The sequence below is a fragment of the Prionailurus bengalensis genome, chromosome C1 (assembly GCF_016509475.1).
Source record: "Prionailurus bengalensis isolate Pbe53 chromosome C1, Fcat_Pben_1.1_paternal_pri, whole genome shotgun sequence".
In the NCBI taxonomy this organism is placed as follows: Eukaryota; Metazoa; Chordata; class Mammalia; order Carnivora; family Felidae; genus Prionailurus; species Prionailurus bengalensis.
Genome location: NC_057345.1, coordinates 18,912,465 through 18,937,178, shown reverse-complemented (window position 1 = coordinate 18,937,178; position 24,714 = coordinate 18,912,465). Strand labels below are relative to the sequence as shown.

Here is a 24,714-nt window from a genome sequence, read left to right as displayed (position 1 = left end):
ACACCAGAAAACAGGAAAATCCTTGGTAATCTTCCAAAGTCCTACCAACTTTTCCAGGGCCAAAAAAGAAATCTACCGATAGACAAAATAATGACTAATCTACTGAGCCAACACAGCTTTAGGGTAAAGACCTACCTTCCTCGGCTTCTTTTTCTTGCTTCTGGAGCATCTGTTGCTCCGGGGGGAGGGCTTGTTGAAGAAGCTGCATGTAAAATTCGTTCTCTTTCTGCACTTCCTTTTGCTTCCTTAACCGCATTTTGTAGCTTACGTAACTTTTGAAGCCAAAGCCCAAAGTCACCACGGGGTACCCAATGCTAGAAAGAAGAAAACCTAGCCAGTAATTGCCAGTTAAAAACAAACCACACATGCATCAAGCACACGAGGACACCTACGACTGAAGTTAAGAAATACATTCTAGATGATGATGGCAGTGGAGCATTTAGTACACATAAATATACGTCATGTCTGCTGTGGAAGTGACAGGCAGCGGGCACGTGGAGCAAACCCCCAGGGAACAGAGGGACTGCTAGACCATAAGAGGCTGCTCACCAGACTCTGACATTCTTCAAACCAACTCAAGAACTTTACCCCAGTGACTGCTGGATACAGTTGCTAATGGCTTTGATTAACACTGAACTCCCTTGTGCATTTTTAGAACTTAGGCATCTGGGGGCGCCTGAGTGAGGGGCTCAGTCAGTTAAGCGCTGACTCTTGATTTTGGCTCAGGTCATGATCCCACGGTTCGTGGGATCGAGCCCCGTGCTGGGCTGCGTGCTGACAGCGTGGAGCCTGCTTGAGATTCTCTCTCTCCCTCTCTCTCTCTGCCCCTCCCCATCTTGCACTCTCTCCCTCTCAAAATAAATAAATAAACATTTAAAAAATAAATACATAAACAAGTATTGATATTATCAGGGCCAACATTTGGTTTGTACCACCAAATTAAACCAGCTGTACTTACAACCTCTGGGATAAAAAGTTGAAATATTTTCATTTGACTCATCAGTCTGTCTAATATCATTTCAAAGCTTCTGCAAACACTGTCAAAACTCATATTAAGTCTCATTAACATTCAAACTTATAATTAGTCTAAATGTGCTCTCACTACAAATTTAAAGTGACAAGTTTTATTGACCAAGTTTGTTTAATGCACTTGCTTGTGAAAAGACTTTAAAATACTGGAAACGGTATCTTCTTAGTTGATTCCTGTCTATTTTGGTTTGTCATAAATACTAGCAAAAATTAAGTCAGTTCATTTAAATTTCATGAGAGAGCCATCTATTTCATCAAGACATTTTGGAATCACTATCTGATTAAGATAAAAATAGGTGACATTTATCGGACACCTATGTGCTTGAAATGCAATTAGATACATATATCCCCTCATTTCATCTTTCCCACGACCCCACAAGATAGGTCGCCAATATACAGGTGAGAGGGCTAAGGCTTAGAGCCGGTGACATGTCCAAGGTGACGATGCTATCAGGGGAAAGAAGTGGGGCTCGAATACTCATCTGCCTGAAAGGAGGGCCCACGCTCTTTACTGCCGTATTACGTTGTCTTCGGGTTCGTGTAAAATCTCTGAGAAAAAATTTACAACGGCACTTACCATTCTACACTGAAAACACTGAACTGAATTAGAGACTAAGAAGACACATAATACTCACCAGTGAGCAGCAAAGGGGCGACAAAGGTCTACATGAAAATTTTTGAGATCTTTAAATCTAATCGCTGCTTCAATGTAAACAAAGAGTATCCAGAGGGACACCGTGGGCAAACACACTCCCCTTTCTGTGGGAAACAGCAGAGAGGCAAGCATCAGCGATACATTAAACTAACATAACAGATGGGTTGTTTGGGACACGAGTTCAATTACAGTAACTTTCTTTTTCTTTTTCTTTTTCCTTTTTTGAGTTTAGCTGACATACAACGTTACATTGGTTTCATGGGTACGATATAGTGATTCAATTTCTCTATATGTAATGTTATGCTTACCACAAGTGTAGCTACCATTTGTCACCACACGACGTTATTATGACGTCATTGGCTGTATTCCCTAAGCTGTGCCTTTTATGCCCATGACTTAGTCATTCCAAAACTGTAACCCTGTGCCTTCCACTTCCCTTCATCCATTTCGCCCATCCCCCTATGCTCCTTTCCTCCGGCAACCATCACTTTGCTCTCTTAACTACAGTAACTTTCATTAAAACTTTCAAACTAATTAGGGGTGTCTGGGTGGCTCAGTCAGTGGAGCGCCCGACTTACACTCAGATGATGATCTCGTGGTTCCTGGGTTCAGGCCCTGAGTCAGGCTCTGTGCTGACAGCTCAGAGCCTGGAGCCTGCTTTGGATTCTGTGTCTCCCTCTATCTCTGCCCCTCCCCTGCTCACACTTTGTCTCTCTCTCTCTCTTTTTCAAAAATAAACAAACATTAAAAAATTTTTAAAAAGACTTTCAAACATATAAAAAGAAGTCTGACCCAAACTGAAAGCTTTTATATGACAAAAGATGCAATGGAATCATAGACAAAAATAAAAGACAAACATTCTGGCAAAAAATATTTACAATACGTAAAAGAAAAGAGTCACAGCCCTACTTTACAAAGAGCTCCTACAAATCAATAGAAAGGCAACTGAAGAAAAGAATTTGCAACTTATAAAAGAAAAATATAGATGGCTAAAAAACATATGAAAAGATGCTCAACTTCACTACTACTGATTAGGGAGATACAAATGTTTTAAAAATTAGATTCCATTTTTCACTCTACTAGACAAGCAAAAATTTTAAAGACAAGTAATAATATAGGGAGGGTAAGCCAAAGGGTTCATTCTCATACTTGACAAAAATATAAATTGGGGCAACAAGTTTTAGAAAGCCGTTTGGTTAGTATAATTAAACTTAAAATATTATACCTTTGACCCAGAAATTCCAATTCTGGGAATCTACCCTACAGAAATATTTTAAAACTCCCCGGAATAAATATATAAGAATATAAACTATCTTATTCACAATAGCAAAAATGTAGAATTTAAATGCCTATCAACAGAGAATTGTTTATAATAAATGTGTACAATGTATATGATACAGCTTTTCAAAAGAATGAAGATCTGTACTAACATGAAATGATACGTAAAAAATAAATTCTTAAGAATGAGTTATAACATAAAGAAATGTTTCTGACATTTAAGGGGCACCTGGGAGGCTCAGTTGGTTAAGCCTCTGACTCTTGATTTCAGCTCGGGTCATGATCTCACGGTTTGTGGGTTTGAGCCCCGCGTCCGGCTCTGTGCTGACAGTATGGAGCCTGCTTGGGATTCTGTCTCCCTCTCTCTCTGCCCCTCCCTCGCTTGCTCTGTCTCTCTCTCAAAAATAAATAAATAAACTTAAAAAAAAAAAAAAAAACTAAAAGAAATGTTTCTGACATTTAAGTTCTGTTCTACAAATTGTTTTTCTTGACTATAAGCTTATATTCCTTTTGTAACTAAAAACAAGTTTCAAGGGAGGAAAAAGCAGCTTGCAGTAGAATAAGTAAGATACAAATAATGGGGTAATTTTCACTGATTTTTACAATCAAAATGTGCAAGCTGGGACTATCTATGTGAAGACATGATTAATAATGGGATTTTTTAAATGAAGATGGACTACACAGGCATGAGGTCCAATAACTCTGGAAAAGAGCTCCTTTGAGACTGTATAAGACAAGTGAGTGACAGAAGACGGAATGGGTGGGGGGAGGGAAATCAGTAACCTAAGGTCTTCTTACTAAGGATCTTGGGATGAAATAAAAGAAAAATCATAGCATCTTGAAACTACACAGAAGATCATTTAGTCCAAGCTCCTTATTATACTGAAGAAGAAAGTAAGGCCCAGAGTTCATAGAAATTGGGTCCAAGATCACCGAGATGATGCGGAGTCTGTTCTTAAGGAGAACCTAAATCCCCTGAGACCTAGTGTGTGAGGCAAGAGACACTCAAGGTCCTGTCAAGGCAGCTAATGGCCTCAACCATTCTTATAGATTTAACCTATAAAAAATGGGGCATTTTCACAAGTTCTTTTCAAAATACATTTTCAAAAATTTATATTCCTGGGGCGCCTGGGTGGCTCAGTTGGTTGAGCGTCAGACTTCGGCGCAGGTCGTGATCTCACGGTTGGTGAGTTTGAGCCACGGTTGGTGTTGTGCTTGCTGCTGTCAGCACAGAGCCCCCTTCTGACCCTCTGTCCCCCCTCTCTCTGCCCCTCCCCCACTGCACTCTCTCAAAAATAAATAAGCTTTTTAAAAAATTTATATTTCTTAATTTCTTATATTAATTTCTAAAGTTATCATACACATAATATGCACATTATAGAAAAAAATGGAACCTTTTGGACAAAATATCTATATTTCTATACTTGTCAAATAATAAAATCATGAAAATATTTTGGAGCAAGTGAAAGAGTCATATTGTACACACAGTTTTGTATCGTGTTTTTTTCCCTCTTAATAGCAAGGAAAAGAAGTTCATGATCTAATATTATCATTCTTTTGTGGCAATATATAATTTCGTCGACTATTCCTAATAAAGTTAAGAAAGAATTTTAAATTTTAACAAGTGGCAAGAGAAATGTATCCCGTGTTATAAAAACTGTCCTCGTATTTGTCTGGCCCAATAAGAATACAAAGTTTGCTTTTTTGTTTATTTGAGCACTAATCATTCCAAATTAAAACCTACTTCACAACTTAGCTATTCCAACATGCATTTCTGAGCCTAAGGCTAAAGGGAGCCACCTTATGATCCTAGCTTCACTGCTGCCCTGTGGTCCCCCACCAAACGCGTTCCCAATAGGTTCTATTAACTGTTACAGGGGTAGTTTTCTCCCCGACTACTAAGACATTATTAAAGTAATTTAGAAAATCACTATAGTTCATCACAGTCACAGATTATTGAGCTGGAAGGCCCCCCTAGAGATTATCTAGATTACTTCACCTTCATATGACAAAGGAAAAACTGCAACCCAGACACAATGACGAGTGTAAATGGCAACTCACTTGAACCAAGACCCGGGACCAGGAAATACAAGCAAAAACTAAAGTATGAAGAAAAGCACTTGAATTAGAGGAAAGCGGGCTAAGAAACTGTCATGTGAGCTTATAAATCAAGTCAGATGAGAGAGAGTGCTAAAAGATGGAGAAAACCGTGCTCACGGCGGATACTTCAAATATCAGAGCTGACCCGTGCCTTCTACACGGGCCGACATCATCCCCTTGGCACCTCTGAGAAGAGGATGAACAATGCTCCAGGGAGCTTTTAGGAGCTGGCACTCCCTCCAGGATCAAAATCCTAACAGGTTCCGCAGCTGGGCCTAAGAATCAAGCTTCGTGCAGCTTTGCTGAAAGCGTAGCACGCCGAGAGCCAGTCCTCACGTCCCCATGCCCCCAACTCAGGCTGCCACGGTGGCCTGGAAGAATGTGAGAATGTCTGGTCTCATCTTAGTTTGAGACAGCAGAAGTACAGCTGTAAGGACGGAGGTGACTGTGTGGCTCCACTCCAGTCAGAACACACCTGAAACAGCACGTTTCGGTTAAGAGAACCGCTAAGAGCTAAGAAGGTCAGGATGGTGAAAGTGGTTCAGATGACATACAAGGAAAGCTGATGAAACTAGAGACGTTCTGCCTACACAAAAGAAGACTTGAGAGAGAAGACGTTAAATCTCTGAAGAAATGTTAACTGTGGATGGGAGACCACACTCATTCGGTGTGGCTCTCATGTAGGGATGCAATGCTTGGGCTCAAGGGGATGGTCTGTAGACCCCTCGAATCTGAAGAAAAAGTTCTGTGCACTTCCCTTTATTTGTGGGGGAAAGCCTCTTTATGTCCTCTGTGAGATAAGCAAGCCCCCAAACAGTCAAGATGTGCTGGGTCAAAAATATCAGGAGGAAAATTCTGGGTCAGTATCAGGAAGAACTTTCTATTACAGCTGCCCCAAAAGCTGAGTTCCTTGTCACTGTAGGCTTTCAATCGGCGATTAAACCACCAACTGTCAGTGATGCTGTGGGGATTCTTAGACCGAACAAGGGTTCAACTAAATGACCTCAGACGTTCCTTTCAAAGCTGAAACTCTGGGAACATTTTTCCTATGTGGAACGTGGCTGTCTTCGAGTCTACCTAAAGAGAAATCATTTCAACACACACACACACACACACACACACACACACACACACACAAGAATATCTTCATAATGAGGATTGGTCATTGAAATGCCTACAACGGAGATGTCAAATCATAAAGGCTTAAACTTTTCATTCAATAATGAAAAAACAGACGAAATAAACTTTAAAGATGTAATCTATTAGGAAAAGGCCACTTAAAAATGTCCACATTAAATCCAACCCTAAGTAATGTATTCAAAGAAATCATTTAAAAAGTTGAATCTAAGATTTCTATCCATGTTAAGAAGCCATTAAGACTTACCTGTGTGCCATACGTACTGAACCCACACATAGGTGCTAGCAGCAAAAAAAAGCCATTGTATGGGGATGAACAGCAGACATATTATATTTGACGTGAATGCTACACAAACAAAAAATACTGAGAAGGCCTAAAGGAAACAAAACAAAACAAAATTAAAAACACGTCTTAGAACTTCTTTTTTAAACAGAGGTTATTAAAAGCATGTTGGACAAAGATCTCTGAAACTGCCATGCTATAGAGCAAGTGACAACAGGACATTTTAAACACTGAAAACCCACCATATAAAAAGGAGAGGTTAATTGAACATTAAAGAGTAATCCTATTTATGGCCTCAAATCATGAAGAACAACCGGACCAGACCACACTGAGGCTGGATCACAGTGAGTTCATTTGGACTCCACAGGTGGGTCACCTAAAAGAGTCAGAATTTTAACACAGAAAAGGCTCCTCTCCTCATCAAACATTCCTAAAGAGCCTCATTCTTAAAGAAGAGGCTGTTGGAGCACAAATGAACCACAGTAGTAAGAATTATGCTGATGTTCAGGGTTTTAATAATGCAACCTTTCTCTGGACACACCACTATTAAGTATTACCAACAGGACATGAGCTCAAAGCCATCTCTTCTAGGCTCTGGATTTCGAAGTCGAAGAGTTACAGGTTTAAGGTGTGGTCATGGAACACAAGAGAACTGCAGGTCAACCAAGGGAACAAGCCCAGGTCTTTGCCCTCGTTCTAAACCTATAGTTTTCAAACCACAGCCTGGGGCTGTGTGGGGAGGATGCCTCGGTGACCCAATCAGTTAAGCGTCTGACACTTGGTAAGGGCTCAGGTTATGATCTCATGGTTCCTGAAATAGAGCCCATATCAAGCCCCGAATCAGGCTCCACGGAGCTTGGGATATTCTCTCTCTCTCTCTCTCTCTCTCTCTGTCTCTCCCTCCTTCTCAGCCTCTATCCAGCTCAAGGGTGTGTGCACGCGTGCGCACACTCTCTAAAAATAAATAAACGTAAAAAAACAAAGCAAAACAAAACAAACCTAGTTTGGGGATTCCTGGATCCTTTCAGTGGGTCTCGCAAGTCAGTATCATTTTCATAACAATACCAAGATGTCATCTGCCTGTTACACGCTCATTCACTCAGGCCTAAGGTTTTTTTCTAGAAGCTACGTGATATGTAATATTGCAATCGAGTGAGTTCAGAAACAGATATGAAAATGCAGCTGTCTTCCATTAAGCCAGACATTAAAGAGATTTGCAAAAATGTAGTCAATCTTCGCATTTTTTTGTTTTGGAAAATATAGTTATTTTTCATTTAAAAAATGTAATTTGCATTAACATGTGATGGGCTTGTTACTATTTTCAAGTGAATTACCAAATATCTAAATTTGCTTTCAAAGTTTTAATTTCTAATATAGTAAATATGGACAGATCTAACCCACATAAATAAAAGTTGCTTGGAATCCTCAGCAATTTAAGAGTGTAATGGGGCCCTGAGACCCCCAGAAAGTTTGAGAACCGCTGTTCTAACTCTAACCCAATCACTAACACAGTGATTGGGGCCCCAGAAATACTTCGGAGTAGGACTAGGTAATTATTGTTTCCTTCACTACTTTGTTTCCCTCCCCAGGTCTTCCCTTCTCTTCTTGTCTCTAGAATGGTAGAGGAGGCAGGGAATGTGACGATTTGATCTGTGGGTTTAGACAAAATTGCCTTCAGAGGCCAGTTTCAGTCCATAGGTCCTATTAGCTCAGTACAGTCACCTAAGGACTGCTAATAAGATGTACTTTAGACAGTTTTATCATCAGTTACTGAAGATTTTCTTAGAAAATTACATCGCTTGTACTTGAAATACACGTATTAATAAACATACCAGCCCCTGGTATCTGAAGGAATCATAGACGCTCCTGATGAAAAGCCAAAATGGCCACAGGTATTCAAATCTGAACTCCAGGACAAAATCGGCCAGGAGGACAAGTGCCCACACTACCAGGAATTTCAGGTACAAAAATGTACTGCAAAGTAATAAAAGTAAAGAATTAATTCAAGGTCATCTGGGAAGCACAGAAAAAGAAAACACACTTTTTTTTAAGAGACAAAAAAAAAATATATCTTCACATACCATGAAAACAATGGAGAAAAAGGACAAAAAAGAGTTGTCGCTGGAACCCATTTGATTTTTAACAGCTCTGGCGTTCACTCTGATACCCACAACCCTCAAAGAAAGGTGATGACCAAAAATGCTTAATTCCATTTAAGATAAAAAAATTTTTTTAATCTCACCACTATTTAAAAATGTGCTAACAAAATACTGCAACACTCTCAAAATTACAGCTTTCAGGCTATTCTTCATTAGAAGAAAATGTCACGGTTGAAAGGCTTCAAATTTGCTGTTTCCCCACCCCTCTACAGCTGCTTGAAGAGTCTTTGAAATTCGTGATGTACATCCCTACATGCTTGAAGGGTTCTGTCTTTTTCCCTCTTTTCTCCTCTTGCCTCTCTATGTATTATTCACCTGCATTAACCAAACAAAACTCAAATGACTTCCCTAAACAGAAAGAAATGAACTTCAGGAGCAGATGCCAATCACTGCTAAGGATGTAAAATGTACTTTAAAGAGAGGTGCCTGGATGGCTCAGTCGGTGATGTGTCCGACGTGGGCTCAGGTCATGATCTCATGGTTCGTGGGTTCGAGCCCCATGTCAGGCTCTGCACCGATGGTGCTGAGCCTGCTTGGGATTCTCTTCTCTTCCCCTGCCCCTCCCCCACTTGCTTGGGCTCGCTCTCTCTCTCTCTCAAAATTAATAACTAAACTTAAAAAAATGTACATTAAAGAAAAAATCCTGAAGCATCTTAGCCTTGCTCTAGCTAAGATACAAATATGCGCTTCTATTTCCCTCTGGATATAGGTTAAATAGAAACACACTTTGATAAACTGGGCAGAACACATATTTAACCACTCCAGTAGCTCAAAACAAGGAAATGGATTAAAATCTCAAAGTCCATTCTTCCAGTTCATGAGTTGTATAGTAGATAAGAGTAGCCTTCAGATTAATAAGCCCCTTATTATTTAATAAGCGCCTAATTCTATGTCCCTAACCTAGTCAATTCTGGAGCAGGTTAAGGCTAGGCATTAAAAAAAAAAAAAAAAAAAATGGGGCGCCTGGGTGGTTTGGTCGGTTAAGCATCCGACTTCGGCTCAGGTCATGATCTCACAGCCCGTGAGTTCGAGCCCCACATCGGGCTTTGTGCTGACAGCTCAGAGCCTGAAGCCTGTTTCAGATTCTGTGTCTCCCTCTCTCTCTGACCCTCCCCTGTTCATGCTCTGTCTCTCTCTGTCTCAAAAATAAATAAAAACGTTAAAAAATTAAAAAAAAAAAAAAGGTTTTGTAAGATAGATTGAAAATACCTAACACTCACTTTGACTTGGGCTAGAACTTGCGTGCTGCTTTGTGATACAAATATTCCAATATTGATACGATTACATTAGCTGTTTGAATATATACCACCACCACCAAAATCAAGACTTCAATAAATCATTTTGAAATATATTAAAATAAGCTGCAAAAAAACTTAGAAACTTGGGGGCGGGGGACAACAAAAACAGGATCCAGCACTGAGGATTGTTTCTGTGCCCTCTCAAGTCACAAGGGTAAAAAGATGTCAAGAACAGACATGTATGACCCTCAATGATACAGGAGCAAAATGATGCATAATTTGCAACTAGGGGCAATTTCTAATACTAACTCTTGATAGAACCTCTTAGGGCTCTGATAATAGGTTTCGATCAAGAGGTCTGCAATAGAATCAAGGAACCCAAGGCAAACCAGAAAACAGGCTTGTATTCTAAGTCCCACCTTTTAGTTTTCATCTCCCTAGACTCAATATTAGCCGGGTGACGATGGGGGCCCCATTCCCACTCAACAAATCTATCACTGATCCAGTGGAGAGCAAGACATATTTTATTAGAAGAGACAACTGAGTCCCGAATAGGCAATCGGGAACACAAATCTAGTTTCAAACCAGCTTTCCAAGCTGCTTGGCTTTCAAACGGAACGGTTTTTTCCTTGTGTCTAGAATTGTTTCTAGATGTTAAAGAAGTATGATAATAGCCTCTCGGCCATGTTTCTGAGGCATTTAAGAAATGGCATGCATGGAGATGTTTTTTACTTCTCCTGTGAACACTTTTTCCCATGGGGCTGCCTCCAGACTGCAGCTGAAGGAGACGTGGTGAGTAGGTCAACTTGTGGAGTTGACACCGCTCCCAGGTGAAGGTGGAGTACCACTCTCTGCCCCAAATGCTCCCCAGGTGTGGCACCCCCCTGTCCGGCCAGCAACATCCTACTGCACTAGTTAGACAGCCATTATCCAAAGACTGACAGCCTGTTGAATACTTTTTCATGACCTAATCATCTAAACCTAAGGCAATACAGAAGTTATCATCTTTGTAACAGTGACTACTCGTTTTCAAGTCTGACTTCACAAGAGTTCCTTTTCATATATTCCGTCTTTTCAAAAAACTGCTTTCATGCTTTTCGTGTTCCTTGGCACCCAGTTCTTAGTCACAGTTTAGAAGTGTAGATATCTAAGGAAACTTGATCTTTCACAAACATATGCTGTACCCTCAACTTTCGTCAGGCTCCCCTTTTAGGAGCACCTGCCTCTAAAAATCAAGAGGCGATCTAATTAACAAAGTAGATTTTATGAGTTTTACAAGAAGAGTTCTAGAGTTTAGTTGCACAATCGTGTGAATACACGTGTGGTTACTGACCTGGACATTAAAAATGGTTAAGATGCTAAATTTTACATTATGTATTTGGCCACACTTTTCAATATATGGAAATAAATAATTTACTCGTCTTAAAAAGAAGTGGATTTTACTTTAGGACTAGTACTGAATTGATTCATTTCCGTCTTCAGGGTTTTAGAAAGTTTAAGACAATTGCCTGATTCAGTATTCGCTTAGTTCTTTCTATCAGTAAATTATGCTTATTATCCTTCTATAGGTACCTGTAAAAAAAAAAAAAAAAAAGCCAAAAGACGAGCAATCTAAAATGACTACTCTCCGTGTAGACACCCTAACTAATTCCTTTCCTTCCATGTTTTGAAGGTCGTAAGATTTTGCCAAATCCAAAAAGATGACATTCTAAAGGGACAGAGAATAAGGTTTCAAGCCATTATAGCATTCCACAATATTTCTTTTAAACCATGAAGAAAATATGATTAAATACAAAAGATTTTTATGCATACAGTCCATAACATGGTTCATAGCTTGATGTTACTTTCTCTGATCCAAATACATTTACGAATAACTATAAAATGTCTTGAACGAAAATATAAAGCGTAACTGCAACAAAAAGATAGTTTTCATAATAATATAATGAAACAAAGGCAGACCAATAATGTCTTTTGATGGCCTTACGTGCTTCTGTTCTAGATGCCAGTGAAATAAAGAAGTGACGTGTGTAATTATTAGGCCTAATGGCGGTGACTCTTTCAAAGGGGTTGTTAGCTCTAAGTCCCCCCCCCACCCCCCCCCACACATTCTATTCCTGCCCTTGCCATTTACAACCATTTTTTACCTGAACCTGATATTCAGCAATACTCTCCACCTATGGATTAATCATTTATGATTAATGAGAAGTAGTATTGAACATTTTTCTTTTTCCAAGTAAAGTGCACCTTCTCTCTGCTACCACTAGCTGCTTGTCACTCAGATCATTTTCTGGAGCCCACATAATTACCATAGTGTGGCCATCAATCCTCAGTACCTGACCTTTTCCCTCGGCAGACTAATGGCCATTTAGTTCACTTGGTCCTCACCACAGAAATGACTCTCTAGAACACTTCAGTGGCTGTGCTAGTGGCCATCTATCTCAATTCCTAGCTTTCCCGTCCTCTCAGACAGCAACTGTGAACTGCTTTTAGCTTTCAGGACGTAGCACGATACTTCTTACACCAGACTGCTGTCTCGTCTGTTATCAAATACCTCTCCCTACTCGACATCACCTCTAGAGTATTCCTCCAGTCTTGTCCAGCTGACATTCCTGCTGAAATCTTATCATGTATGATTTTAGTCCTGCTACTCCAAGTGTGGTCCAGGGACCAGCACCATCAGCATTAAGGACGAGGTTTTCAGAAGAGCGGTATTTCAGGGCCCGCCTCAGACCTATTTAATCGAAGCGTGCGTGCTCACCAGATCCCTAGACCGTGTGTGTGTACATTAAAACTTGAGAAGTACTGTCCCGTCATATAAACTTCTCGCTGTCATGGTACCGGTACCGAACTCCACAATGTCTCAGAAAGAAAACAACCATCTCCTCGGATTATCAGTTCTTCTCTCCAAACCGTGAGCTCTCCTTCCCTCAACTAGGAACACTGTTTAAGGTTAATTCGTCCATTTTCTTACCTTTCTTTCTGAGTTACAGACAAGATCCCTACCAAAGTACAACGTAACCACATGACGCACTTCTAATTACTTCTCGCCCTTCAGCGCACAGCATGAGCGTCACTTCCTTAAAAAAGGTCTCCGTGATCCCAAAGTGAAGACTGGTACCCCGTGATATGCTCACACCGCATCCTGGACCCTAAGAACGTTTACTCGCAATTATAAATAAATAGTATTTTATTTCATTCACTGTTTAAAAGTAAAGTCCACCAGAACAAAAGAGCTGCCTATTTTGTTCCCTGCTTTAGCCTCAGTGCCCAGCAGAGCGCCCGCACACTGCAGAAGCTTAACAAATATTTGTCGAATGAATGACCTACAATGCACAAGAGTGTTCAGAATCGACAGTAAGGCCTTTACCAAAGCACACACTTAAAATGAAGGTAGATGGAGAGATCGTGCACAGATGACTGGGAAGGGTATTTAAACAAAGCAACATCAACCAACAAAACAAACACAGCTTCTGCTCCAAAGATTACCATGCACATGCTCCCAATCTGTTTTCTCCTCCACTAGGAACAAACGAATCTAATCACTAATCAGTCTTGCTCTGGGTGCCGGACTATCATTCCATTTGGCCTACCTGCCACTGGCTCTGCCTACAGCGGGAGTTGTCAAAGTATCTTCTGTTAAGCCTAACATTACAGAAATCTGCAAAAATGTAGAGCCACACCCCCCTTCTCATGGGTTTATTACTATTTTCATATGAACTAGTAATTCTTAAAATGTTTCTGTCGTGGGGAGCCTGGGTGGCTTAGTCAGTTAAGCTTCCGACTCTTGGTTTCGGCTCGGGTCATGATCTCACGGTTTCAGGAGTTCAAGCCCCGCATCAGGCTCTGTGCTGGCAGCACGGAGCGTGCTTGGGATTCTCCCTCTCCTCTCTCTCTGCCCCTCCCCAACTTGCACCGTCCCTCTCGCAAAATAAATAAATAAACTTAAAAAAAAGTTTCTGTCTTAATTTCTAATATAGCAAATACTGATAGCTATAACCCATACAAACCAAGAGCGGAAAGAGGTCCTGAGACAAAAACAACTGAGAAATGGTGGACTATAGAAAGTTGTGCGCAAGCATCAAGATCAAATGGTCTAGACCCACTGCTATGTTCTGCACCTGCATCCCGGTGTGCAATCCAGAGAGGAGGGACCGTCTGAGAAGACCTAAGCTGTTCCTTACTTGTCTTTTCTATTCTAGTCCTCCTGCAGACCGCAAAGAGAACTTTTCGAGAGTCAATTACACACACACACACGCACACACACACTCATACACAGGCACCGCAGTGACAAATCTACTGTAAAATACAACCAGTTTAAAAAGAAAAAAGAAAAACTAGGATATAAATCACTTAAAAAAGCTTTTAAGAATTTTTTAAGAATTGTGTGGTATAGTATTTTACGAAGGACTCTATCGACTACACAGATATCAAGGACAGGTACTGGAACCTAAAGCTGCTGGAGAATTTAGAGTTTTAGAAATTCTGTTTCAAAAACACTTTCATCTAAAACACACACACACACACACACACACACACACACCTCTGACAGTGTGGACTCTATGAGGTTTGGGATGGGGAGGGGGCACAGGCACATGAGGAGAAAGAGAACAAGCCACAGTATCTTGTGTCGAAGACACTTCGTATCTTCAACGGTAGTAATCACGCACCTAATCACACCTTACACTTACACCACACGTGTAATTTTTCCAAATGCTTTCATGTTAATTATCTCATTTTAGCCTTACAACTGTGAAATAGGCAGGGTAGTTATTACCATTTCATAAGAAAGAAACCTGAGGAACCAGGAACCTAGAGGCTGCAGGGCACTGTTGAAAGAGCACAGGAATAGGGGTTTGGAGACCACAGAGAACAGAGTGAGTTCTATGTGGAATGCTGTATGGCTGCTAAAAAAAAGAAATAAATACATTTCTTTTTTTTTTTTTTTTTTAGTTTTTAATGTTTGGTTTTTTTTAATTTTTTTTTCAATGTTTATTTATTTTTGGGACAGAGAGAGTCAGAGCATGAACGGGGGAGGGGCAGAAAGAGAGGGAGACACAGAATCGGAAACAGGCTCCAGGCTCTGAGCCATCAGCCCAGAGCCTGACGCAGGGCTCGAACTCACGGACCGCAAGATCGTGACCTGGCTGAAGTTGGACGCTTAACCGACTGCGCCACCCAGGCGCCCCTTTTAATGTTTATTTTTGACAGAGAGAGAGAGAGAGAGAGAGAGAGAGAGAGAGGCAGAGCATGAGTGGGGGAGGGGCAGAGAGAGAGGGAGACGCAGAATCTGAAGGAGGCTCCAGGCTCTGAGCTGTCAGCACAGAGCCCGACGCAGGGCTCGAACGCATGGGCTGTGAGATCATGACCTGAGCCGAGGTCGGACGCTCAACCTACTGAGCCACCCAGGCGTCCCTAAATACATTTCTATGGTAAGAAATGGAGAAGAGATTAAGTGAGGAGAAAAGCCAAGAAACTTTGAGGTAAAATGGAATCCTACTTCTGTTAAGGAAGAAATATACCCATTTGCTTATATAGAAAGAAGAACAGGGGCACCTGGGTGGCGCAGTCGGTTAAGCATCCGACTTCAGCCAGGTCACGATCTCGCGGTCCGTGAGTTCAAGCCCCGCGTCAGGCTCTGGGCTGATGGCTCGGAGCCTGGAGCCTGTTTCCGATTCTGTGTCTCCCTCTCTCTCTGCCCCTCCCCCGTTCATGCTCTGTCTCTCTCTGTCCCAAAAGTAAATAAACGTTGAAAAAAAAAATTAAAAAAAAAAAAAAAAAAAAGAAAGAAGAACAATAATTAAAAACTATGTAATGGCGATTATCCCAGAGCAGGAGCACTAAGGTCTGTTGCATTGTGCTAATACATTGTCATATTAAGTTTTACTTTTATTTATTTAATTTTTCAGTAGACTTCATGCCCAGTGCAGAGCCCAACACGGGCTTGAACTCACAGCCCTGAGATCAAGACCTGAGCTGAGATCAAGAGTCAGATGCTTAACCAGCTGAGCCACCCAGGTACCCCCTCACTACTGTTATTTTTTTAACTCTTCATTTTGAAATGACTTTAGACTTACAGAAAAGGTGCACGAATTGTATAAAGAATTCCCTCCTATCTTTCGCCTAGATTCCATAAATGATAAAATAAGTTATCAAGTTTCTGTTACCATGCTCCCCCTGTTACCATGCCCACATATTGGTTATTTTTTTTAATCAGTCAGGAAATTAACATTGATATGTTACTATTACCTGATCTAGAGACCTTATTCAAATTTCAGTAATTATCTCACTAATGTCCTTTGAAGCAACAGATGAATAAATAGAGATCGAGCCATCGACATATCCTGGTCCAGAATCACATTTTGCATTGTTGTCATACCTATACTGATTTTTTTTTTTAATTTAACAGATATTCTCATTTTGAGAAGAAAAAAGGCTCCTGGTAACTGTTGCTTCACCTGAAGAATGAGGACAATGACACTTGCCCTACATGTAGTAGAGAGTTGAGAGCTCCGTATGAATTATTACACATGCATGACACTCAGAAGTGAGGAAGCAGCACCATACTGTGCGACAAAAAAGAGAACAGACTTTGGGGTTACACAGATATGGGCCTCTATCAAAGGAACTAAACTTGGGGCAAAACTTGGTTTCCTCACATATGAAACTAAAGCTAATACCCTTACTGGAACAAAATAAAAGAATGAAGAGAAAAAAATATATAGTAACAGCAAATAACTTTCCGAGCAACTCTCTGTGTCAGGCATTATGCTAAGTTCTTTATGTGACTTATCTCAATTGTCCTTATATCAGTCCTGTAAAGTAGGTGGTCTTATTTACTATTCTCATTTTATAGATGAGAAAACAGAGAGAGAAAGCAAGTAAATGACTTGTTCAAGATCACACAACTAGGGTCGGGGACATTCCTTGAACTCAAGTTCATATGACTTAAAGCCCATACGATTATCCCTCATACTGGACTTTCTCATCTCACATTAGATATTCAGTAAATATCATTTTCTTCTTTATATCCTTTCCTATGTGTATATTCAAATTATATAATTCTTTAATTTTTCCAACAGGACCAAGTTTTTAAAAAATGAGCAGATGTACTTCAGGAAAGAATACATCCTCAGTGTCTCATTCATAAACTATGAATTTATAAACTTAATTTGTAAACACACTATGAAGCTCTGCAGAAAAAAAAATTAAGTCAAATGTTCTTTACAGAAATAACTATGGCACAAAAGATGGGACAACTCAAGACTGCTTTCCAGCAAAATTCACACTCTTAGAACAGTCATTGTAATAAGGAAACATGTAATTCAAAAATAAAAAGACAACTCATTTAAAAAAAAAATCATAAATACAATGAACCATGACGTATACGGCTTGTCAAGCCTAGAGCAAGACAAGAAAATAATGCTTATTACCCCTGAGAAAGAAGACTCCAACCTTAGTATTTCTCTCATCTGAGACAGGAGTTTTTGTTTGACCATGAACGTGGCACTCACCTCTCTAGAACTCAAGTGTCCTCACTACAAGATAGGCAAAATACTGAATTTAGTACTGAGTAGCTTATTTGGCTTTTAGAAGTGTTTTGAAGATGAAAAAAGTAATAATATAATTTGAAAACAGAGCTAAACTGTTTCCAGCCACCTCCGCCGTACTAGGTAAGGAAACAGATCTCAAGCAGCGCAAATCAATCAGTGATGTCTACAGGTACACCTAAAGTGGACTCGCTGCACTGTTTCAATCCACTAAATGCAAAGCCTCTAAAAAAGAAAAGGCAACAGAAGACATGGACGAGGGATAAATTATTTCTGACGTCACAATCCCATGACTCAATGTGAGTCCATCACCCTTAAAAGAAGCAGGCAGAAACAAAGGAATGAAGGTCAGAGTTATGAAGGGGCTTCAAAGTCTTGGGATGATAAGCATTTTTGGAAGGCTGATGAGCAGAGGCCAACTTGACATCAGTTAAATGTCAGAGTAAAGATATAAAGCCTCAAAGAATACATTCAAACAGTTGATTGCGTTTGTTTTTTTTTTAAAGTCTCCATTACTGGGATCCATGTGCCTAAAGGTGAGAGACCTTGAGGCAACAGTCACTCCTTAGGTACTTGAAGAAATTCATGATGGGAAAAAAAATGTGTAGCAAAGGAGATGTGTTTCTACTGTTGGTATGTGCCACTATGCTTAAGTAGCTTGTTGATTGAGTACACAACTTTTTTCTTCTGGACCTATTTCTTGAAAATGGTCCAAGTAAGATAATTACACCCAAATCTATAAGCCTAGAAAATAAAAGTAATATATTGAAGAGCATACTAAAGAAAAGTAACCCAGGGGCACCTGGCTGGCTTAGTTGGTAGAGCCTGCAATTCTTGATCTCAGGGTTGTGAGTTTGAGCCCCACATTGGGTGTAGAGACAGAAATAAATAAAGGAAGAGAGGAGAGGAGAGGAGGAGAGGAGAAGAGAGGAGAAGAGGAAAGGAAGAAAGAAAAGTAAGCCAATTATAGTATTTCACGTTGAGGTCTTAACCATGTTTATAAAATTTCTATCTGACTCTCCAGGCTCCATGAGGTATGTTATATCTTGTTATATCTCCTGAAGTATCACCTGGATCACGGCCTAGAAAATGACAAAACAAACAAAACACATACACACACACACACACACACACACACACACACACACACACAAAACCCCAAAGGGTTAATATCAATGGGCAGATCTGGGAGAAACGGCCAAAGAAAAAGCCTCTGGAAATATAAGTGCTTATAGAACAAGGATTGGCTCCATGATATTTGGCAAACAACTAACAAGAAAGTGAAAATAATAGGTTATTAAGTCTCCCATTAAAATCAATCTCCAAATCTAGTGAGGTTCAAGAAAGGCCATGAGAAATCAAAGAAAAAGGAAAATATCACTAATAAAACAGGAAGCTTTAAAGCAAATAATCTGAGGGGCGCCTGGGTGGCTCAGTCGGTTGAGCATCCAACTTCGGCTGAGGTCATGATCTCGCGTTCATGAGTTCGAGCCCAGCGTTGGGCTCTGTGCTGACAGCTCAGAGCCTGAAGCCTGCTTCAGATTCTGTGTCTCCATCTCTCTCTGCCCCTCCCCTGCTTGCGCTCTCTGTCTCTCAAAAATTAAAATAAAAAAAGTTAAAAAAATTTTAAAGCGAATAATCTGAAATAGATCACATTCCCTCCTTCCCCTGCTTCAACTTGTAGCAGGAATTTAAAGGGATTTTCAAAGCATCTAATGAAACTAAACTGCCAAGAGCACTCAGGCAAGAAAAATCATAAATGAAACTTAGAGGAAAGTACCTTTTTTTTTTTTTTTAAAGGTAGTACACTACTAGCAAAAACGAAGTACAAAACTCCAGTATGGCAGATTTGTTTAAACGTATTTCATGAAAACTGCAAACATAAGGATTAGGTAAACACGTCACTGGAAAGGTTAGAACGTTTCCATTTCTACACTGTCCTCACCCCCTCCCCCAACACCGCTCTAAAACCATACCGAATTTATCACTTTCACGTCAGGTCCTGCGTTGCTGCCGTTAAAGCCTACCAAGATTACCAAAATGCTTTTAGGCTGTGAGGTTGCAACATTGGTATCTGGGGTTTCGGTTGCAGAACACATGTACAATCAAGGCAGCCAAGGGTCATACCAGCCTCTAGTGGCTTTAATAAGCATAGCCCAGAGGAGGCTAAAACTAGACTTAGGAAACATCATTAATTAAAGAGGCAGGAAAAGCAGGAAAGTGAAATCTCTGGAGATCAGATTATTCAGACTGGGATCCAAAAAAGGAAATTAGGAAGCTGAGAAGGATGCAAATGTTGATCATTTGAAAAAGTCAAAGGTCAGGCAACTCTGGTCTGAAATAAAGATGGGACAAGGTATTGTATCTGCCAGGGAAGTCCTGAGTCCTTGGTTCTGGTTTTAAGGCACTAAGATACCCAAATCTAAGAGCTGGCTACGGTCCTGCACTGCCCACGCTTCAGGCAGCGTGCTACGCAGAGCCCGGCACACGATGACAGGAAGTATTCATAAATTCACAAGGGATGGGGCACTTCCTTCAACCAACAGTAACGAAGATCTAAAATAGCTTCCCGAAGCTTAACACAGGTGCCTTACTTAAAATTCTTATTACACTTACTTGGGTCAGTAACAATTTTGACTGCAGAGACTTCAAACCTCAGCGTTTCTGCCTCTGGCTTCCACATAGCACACCTCGTCTCGCCCTCCTATTATAAAGTCAGTAATTCTCAGGGGGAAGGAAGTGGGGAGTGTGGCGGGGTGACAGGTGGGTAAACCACACAGAATCCCCTTAAGGCTTTTCAAAACTACATAGCACTCCAACCCCACCGGGCCTGGAGAAATCACTGCATGTAATTAGATGTTACCGTGGGGAGCGTCTGGTGCATGTGTGAAGGCAGACGCGGGCAGAGGACCACGGCCGTAAAACCCAAGGACCTCTGAAATGTCGCAGTTAGGTGGACTCATTTACTTTACTTTCTCTTATGAATGACCTTTCTTTACAATTTCCAAAGCACTTTCACATCTATCTCATCTGTGTTAGAAAATACTCCTGCACTAAGTGGCGACCGTCTACTTCATCATAAAATAGCACCGGGCAAAATTAAGCTGTTAGTGCATCCGGTGAACAACTAAAATAGCAAGTTAAAATGTAATGCAACAAAAATATTTTCACATAAAGTTCTCTGGAACCCCCACACCACCGGGCACACTTAAGAGGGCATTGTGATGGTCTGCTGTAAACTCCCTGAAGACAAGAAACTATGCCTTATCCTACATCCTTCACAATTCCCTGAACAACGCAGGTCCTTAACCAAGTAGGATAAATTCGTTTATATTCATGTGTTTATTAGTGCACACGCTCAACATTTATCGAGCACTAAATTCCTACTCTGGCTCTGTGCTGGCTTGGATTGTTTATAAGTGACATTGGATTTTAGTCCTTAGTAATATAAAAGAAATCCATCACCATTTCTGTTTCTTTTCTCCTCTTCTTGATTGTTAATATGACCAGAATAACATATCTCTATACATTTCAATTTTCAAACAAAGGGCACATGTATAAATGGAGATCACGTTGATAGGTCTACAATCCATTTGCCTTCTACCTTGCCCCTGAAACAATTCTACCACAGCCATTATACAGACAATAATCCTATCATTTGACAATCACCTCAGTCACAGTTGCTGGATTGGAGCCCATGATTAAAAGCGTCTCAGCAACAGGATTTTTTTCAGCAAGACCAAGAAGCAACTCACCCTCTGTTTTGACTACTCAACTTCTGTTTATAGCGGTACCAAATCTTCTAGTCTCTCTTGCCTCCTTACAGGATAAACCAAACATGTTAAACTGTGATAACAACAACATGGTAAACAATATTTGTGTTGCGTGCTAGAATTTACAGAGTGTCACAAACTGAACGTGATCTCCTTTGGTCCTCAAGACTCATTTGACAGATGAGCGAACTGGGACTCAAAGTGGGAGAGCTGGGATTGGGAGTCCAAACCCAGGTCTCCTGAGGCCCGCAGTCCAGGGCTCTCTTCATCACAGCTGCCTCCTTGCCGTCCCAGGTTCAAAACACTGTGCAGACTGAGAACGTGAAAATAATGTTCATGAAAGGTTATGCTGTGAAACAGTAGATAGTGGTTATCAAAACTGTCCACAGAGACTCAGAAAAAAACCAAACTTCTCTGTTTAATGAGACCAAAATTGGCCACATGTTGAGAAACAAAATGGGTAAATAGATGGTAGGAAACACAGTTCAGTATAGTTAAATTGGATGATCACAGAAATGTGATACTCACAAATCCTCAAACACCATAATTCATAACGAGCCCACTCATTCTGTTTTCTTTAGAAATAAAGGAGAACTTCCTAAACTTTTTTTAAAAAACAGAATTGGAAAAAACCAAAACTATGATCTTGTGCTTCGGGCCAATACACCATATTATAAACTGAGAAACAGGTAAGTGAATGAAAACATTCATTTGATATATGATGCTCCAAAAGGAAAGACCAGTAAATATATATGTAGGTCTTTTATTAACATTTAACTTTAAAAAAATGCCAAACAGAGAAGGGTAAACAGATTTGAGAGCTACCGGGGTTTTAAAATTTTATAGCGAAACTCTGAATAACTTGCATAGGGTATTTACTATCAACCTTTAGCGTAAGAACATTCGAATTCCAAGAGATCATCACTAAAATAAATAGATCTTCATTAAGAATGAATTCACTTCACACTGTTCATGTTGATTGAGTGGTTACTACCAGGTAGGTACTAAATTGGGCATCATTTGTCCAAATATAAAGAGACGGGGAAATACAACAGAAGACATGTAAACAATATGGGATCCCCAATCTTCTTTCTATAAATAAAAAAGGTACCTCCTCATATGTTACTGTAAATAGCAGCCATTCAAAGCCACACTTGTCTTTGGTCTACAATTCTGTTTAATACGCTTTTTCTATTCTTGTGTCACTATTAAGTTGTTCAAATCTTTTTTCAACGGGCAGAAAAAAAATCCTTTATTCAAGAAGCATTGCGTGTGTAACTTGAAGAGACATTTCCCCCACCCATTAACTTGGTAGGAAAATGGTTTTTACTTTTTCAGTGTAAATGGTCAGGTTTGATTGATTCAGCATGAATTTTGGCTGGTTTTACTGACTGCTGTACTCTCCTAGCTAGAACAGGGCCTGCCATATAATATATATAATTATTATATATAATAATATATATATATTACTGAATGAATGAATTATTCCTAGGATCTACGGCTCATTACATAAGGATATATCTATATGTAAGGACAGATACACAGAAGAACTTTATACTTTGACTTCTCAATGATTTTAAACTTGAAATAAAGAAAACCCCTCCTGTTTACATCACTCAGCTGCTTGTGAAAAGCAATCTTCCACGTATGTAAACAACAGCATGTGCAAAATGTACAGTTATGCTAACACTTGGTCATTAGCTTGGTGACAACCTGGGTGTCATCAGCTACCTCTCTCTAAGTCCCACAGCTAGGAGAGCTAAATTGTAAAATGCCACAAAGACTCAATTAAACCAATATGCACATGCTGAGCATTCTCCTCTGTAAACTAATTATTTCTCCACTAAAATCATTGCTTTACCAAGGCCAGTACCGTTTAGAATGAACATTCTAAGAAGAACCAGAAAATAAGTCATATACAAGTTCTGCCTAGGAAGCTGTGATTGTCACTAAGTTGCCCCATGAACCTGTTGTCGTCCTTCCCCCCTTCTCAGAACAGTGAATTCAATTTCTATTTAAAGAAACATTGCTGTTTTTCGCTAGAAAAATAAAACTGAGTTTGGAGAAAATCTCCTGTGAAAGGTTCAAAGAAAACTATCTGCCTGGAATGATCAAAATAATGTTTGCTGGGAAAAATGACCATCAGCTCCTTCGGAGTCTGGAGCGGGGCCACAGGGCATGATTAGGGGGTATCGGCTTCAGCCCTCGGTGCCAAGTCTGAGATCCCGTAAGAGAAGTAGAGGGCAAAAGAAGGGGCAACGTGGCCACCTGCCCAGTCTGCCGGGGACCGTGGGGCCACCGTCTGCTCCCAACTTTGTCAGCCTTTCCCCCTAGTGCATATGGTCCACGCGTCTCCCGGCTCAGGCCGGCGACTCCCAGGCCAGAGCGGAACTGGGGGACCAGCGGAGGCCCGGCGGCCCCGGGAGCGGCGCCCGGCGCCCCGCGCCGCGGGCTGGGGGCGCAGGAGGGGAGGGGGCTCGCCGCCCCTCCCCCCTGCAGGGCCGGGGCGCTCCCAACGGCGGCGCGGCGGCTTCCTCGACCGGCGCCCGCCGCGCCCTCCCCGCCCGGCCAGCGGCCCTCGCCACGCCCCGCGCCCCCGGGGCGCACCCCTGCGGGCCGGCCGGAGCCCCCCGGGCCGCGCTCCTCCGAAGAGCCCCCGGCGCGGGCGTGCGGCCTAGTCGGGGTTACATAACGGGGCCGGGCCCCTCCGGAGTCGGCTGGGGGCCGCGGGGCCCGCGCGGGCGGAGGCGGGGGCGCCGCCGCTCACCTGCCGTAGATGCCCTCGGTGATCCGATTCCGCTTTAGGGGGCGGCGGAGCTTACTGCAGTCGGCGTTCCGCCGCTTCATCCTCCCGCTGGGGGGCCGGGTGCCCGCGCCGCCTCCGCCGCCGTCTCTCACCTCAGCCGCCGCCGCCGCCGCCGCCGCCGCCGCCGGCCCGCCCCGCGTCGGGCCTGGACTCTACCCCTGGGGCCGGTCACACAGACATGGAGCCAGCACCCGGGGGGAGGGGGTGGGACGGGGAGGGGGGGGGCTCAGAGCCTCCTCCGCCTTCGGAAACAAAGAAATGACAATTCCGGGGCCCGCCCGCCCCAGCACCAGCCAGCCGTCTGCCCCGCCTCCTCGGCTCCGACGGACGGCCCTCGGGACCAATCGAAGGCGCCGGTACGCCTCTGCCGGCCAATCCAAGGGCCCGCTGAGGCAAAACGGACTCTAGAACCCGCCTCTTTGAAGGACAGAAGAATGCGCCAATCATTATAGTGTCTGAGTCCGTGCTTGGGCCTATCAGAAAAGATTTAAATAGAGGCTTATAAATAGGCCCTATAAATATAACATCCTATATTCTGCCTTATTGCGAAGGTACACTTCATGACTGTTGGATTGCGTTTCATTGTATTATAATCCACGCTAGAGCATACCGTGCTATATTCATTGCAGGCTATCACTAGCACCGTATGAAACCGGGAGGCCTGGGTTTGCGGCATGTGCCGTTTCTGCGCTGACATGTGCTCCAGTCA

The 24,714-nt window shown here is 41.7% G+C and overlaps 1 protein-coding gene across 1 annotated transcript in view; it reads right to left on the bottom strand.

The window, feature by feature from the left end:
• Positions 1–24,263, bottom strand: part of MACO1 (macoilin 1) — a 63,975-nt gene extending 39,712 nt beyond the window's left edge. Inside the window, exons 1-5 of the mRNA XM_043574092.1 lie at positions 23,967–24,263; positions 8,315–8,456; positions 6,447–6,573; positions 1,665–1,788; positions 136–314 (exon numbers count right to left, since the gene is read on the bottom strand). Of these exons, the coding sequence (XP_043430027.1) occupies positions 136–314; positions 1,665–1,788; positions 6,447–6,573; positions 8,315–8,456; positions 23,967–24,046 (652 nt within the window). The 5' untranslated portion in view covers positions 24,047–24,263. The remainder of the gene's footprint in view (positions 1–135; positions 315–1,664; positions 1,789–6,446; positions 6,574–8,314; positions 8,457–23,966) is intronic.
• Positions 24,264–24,714: the final 451 nt, after the last annotated feature.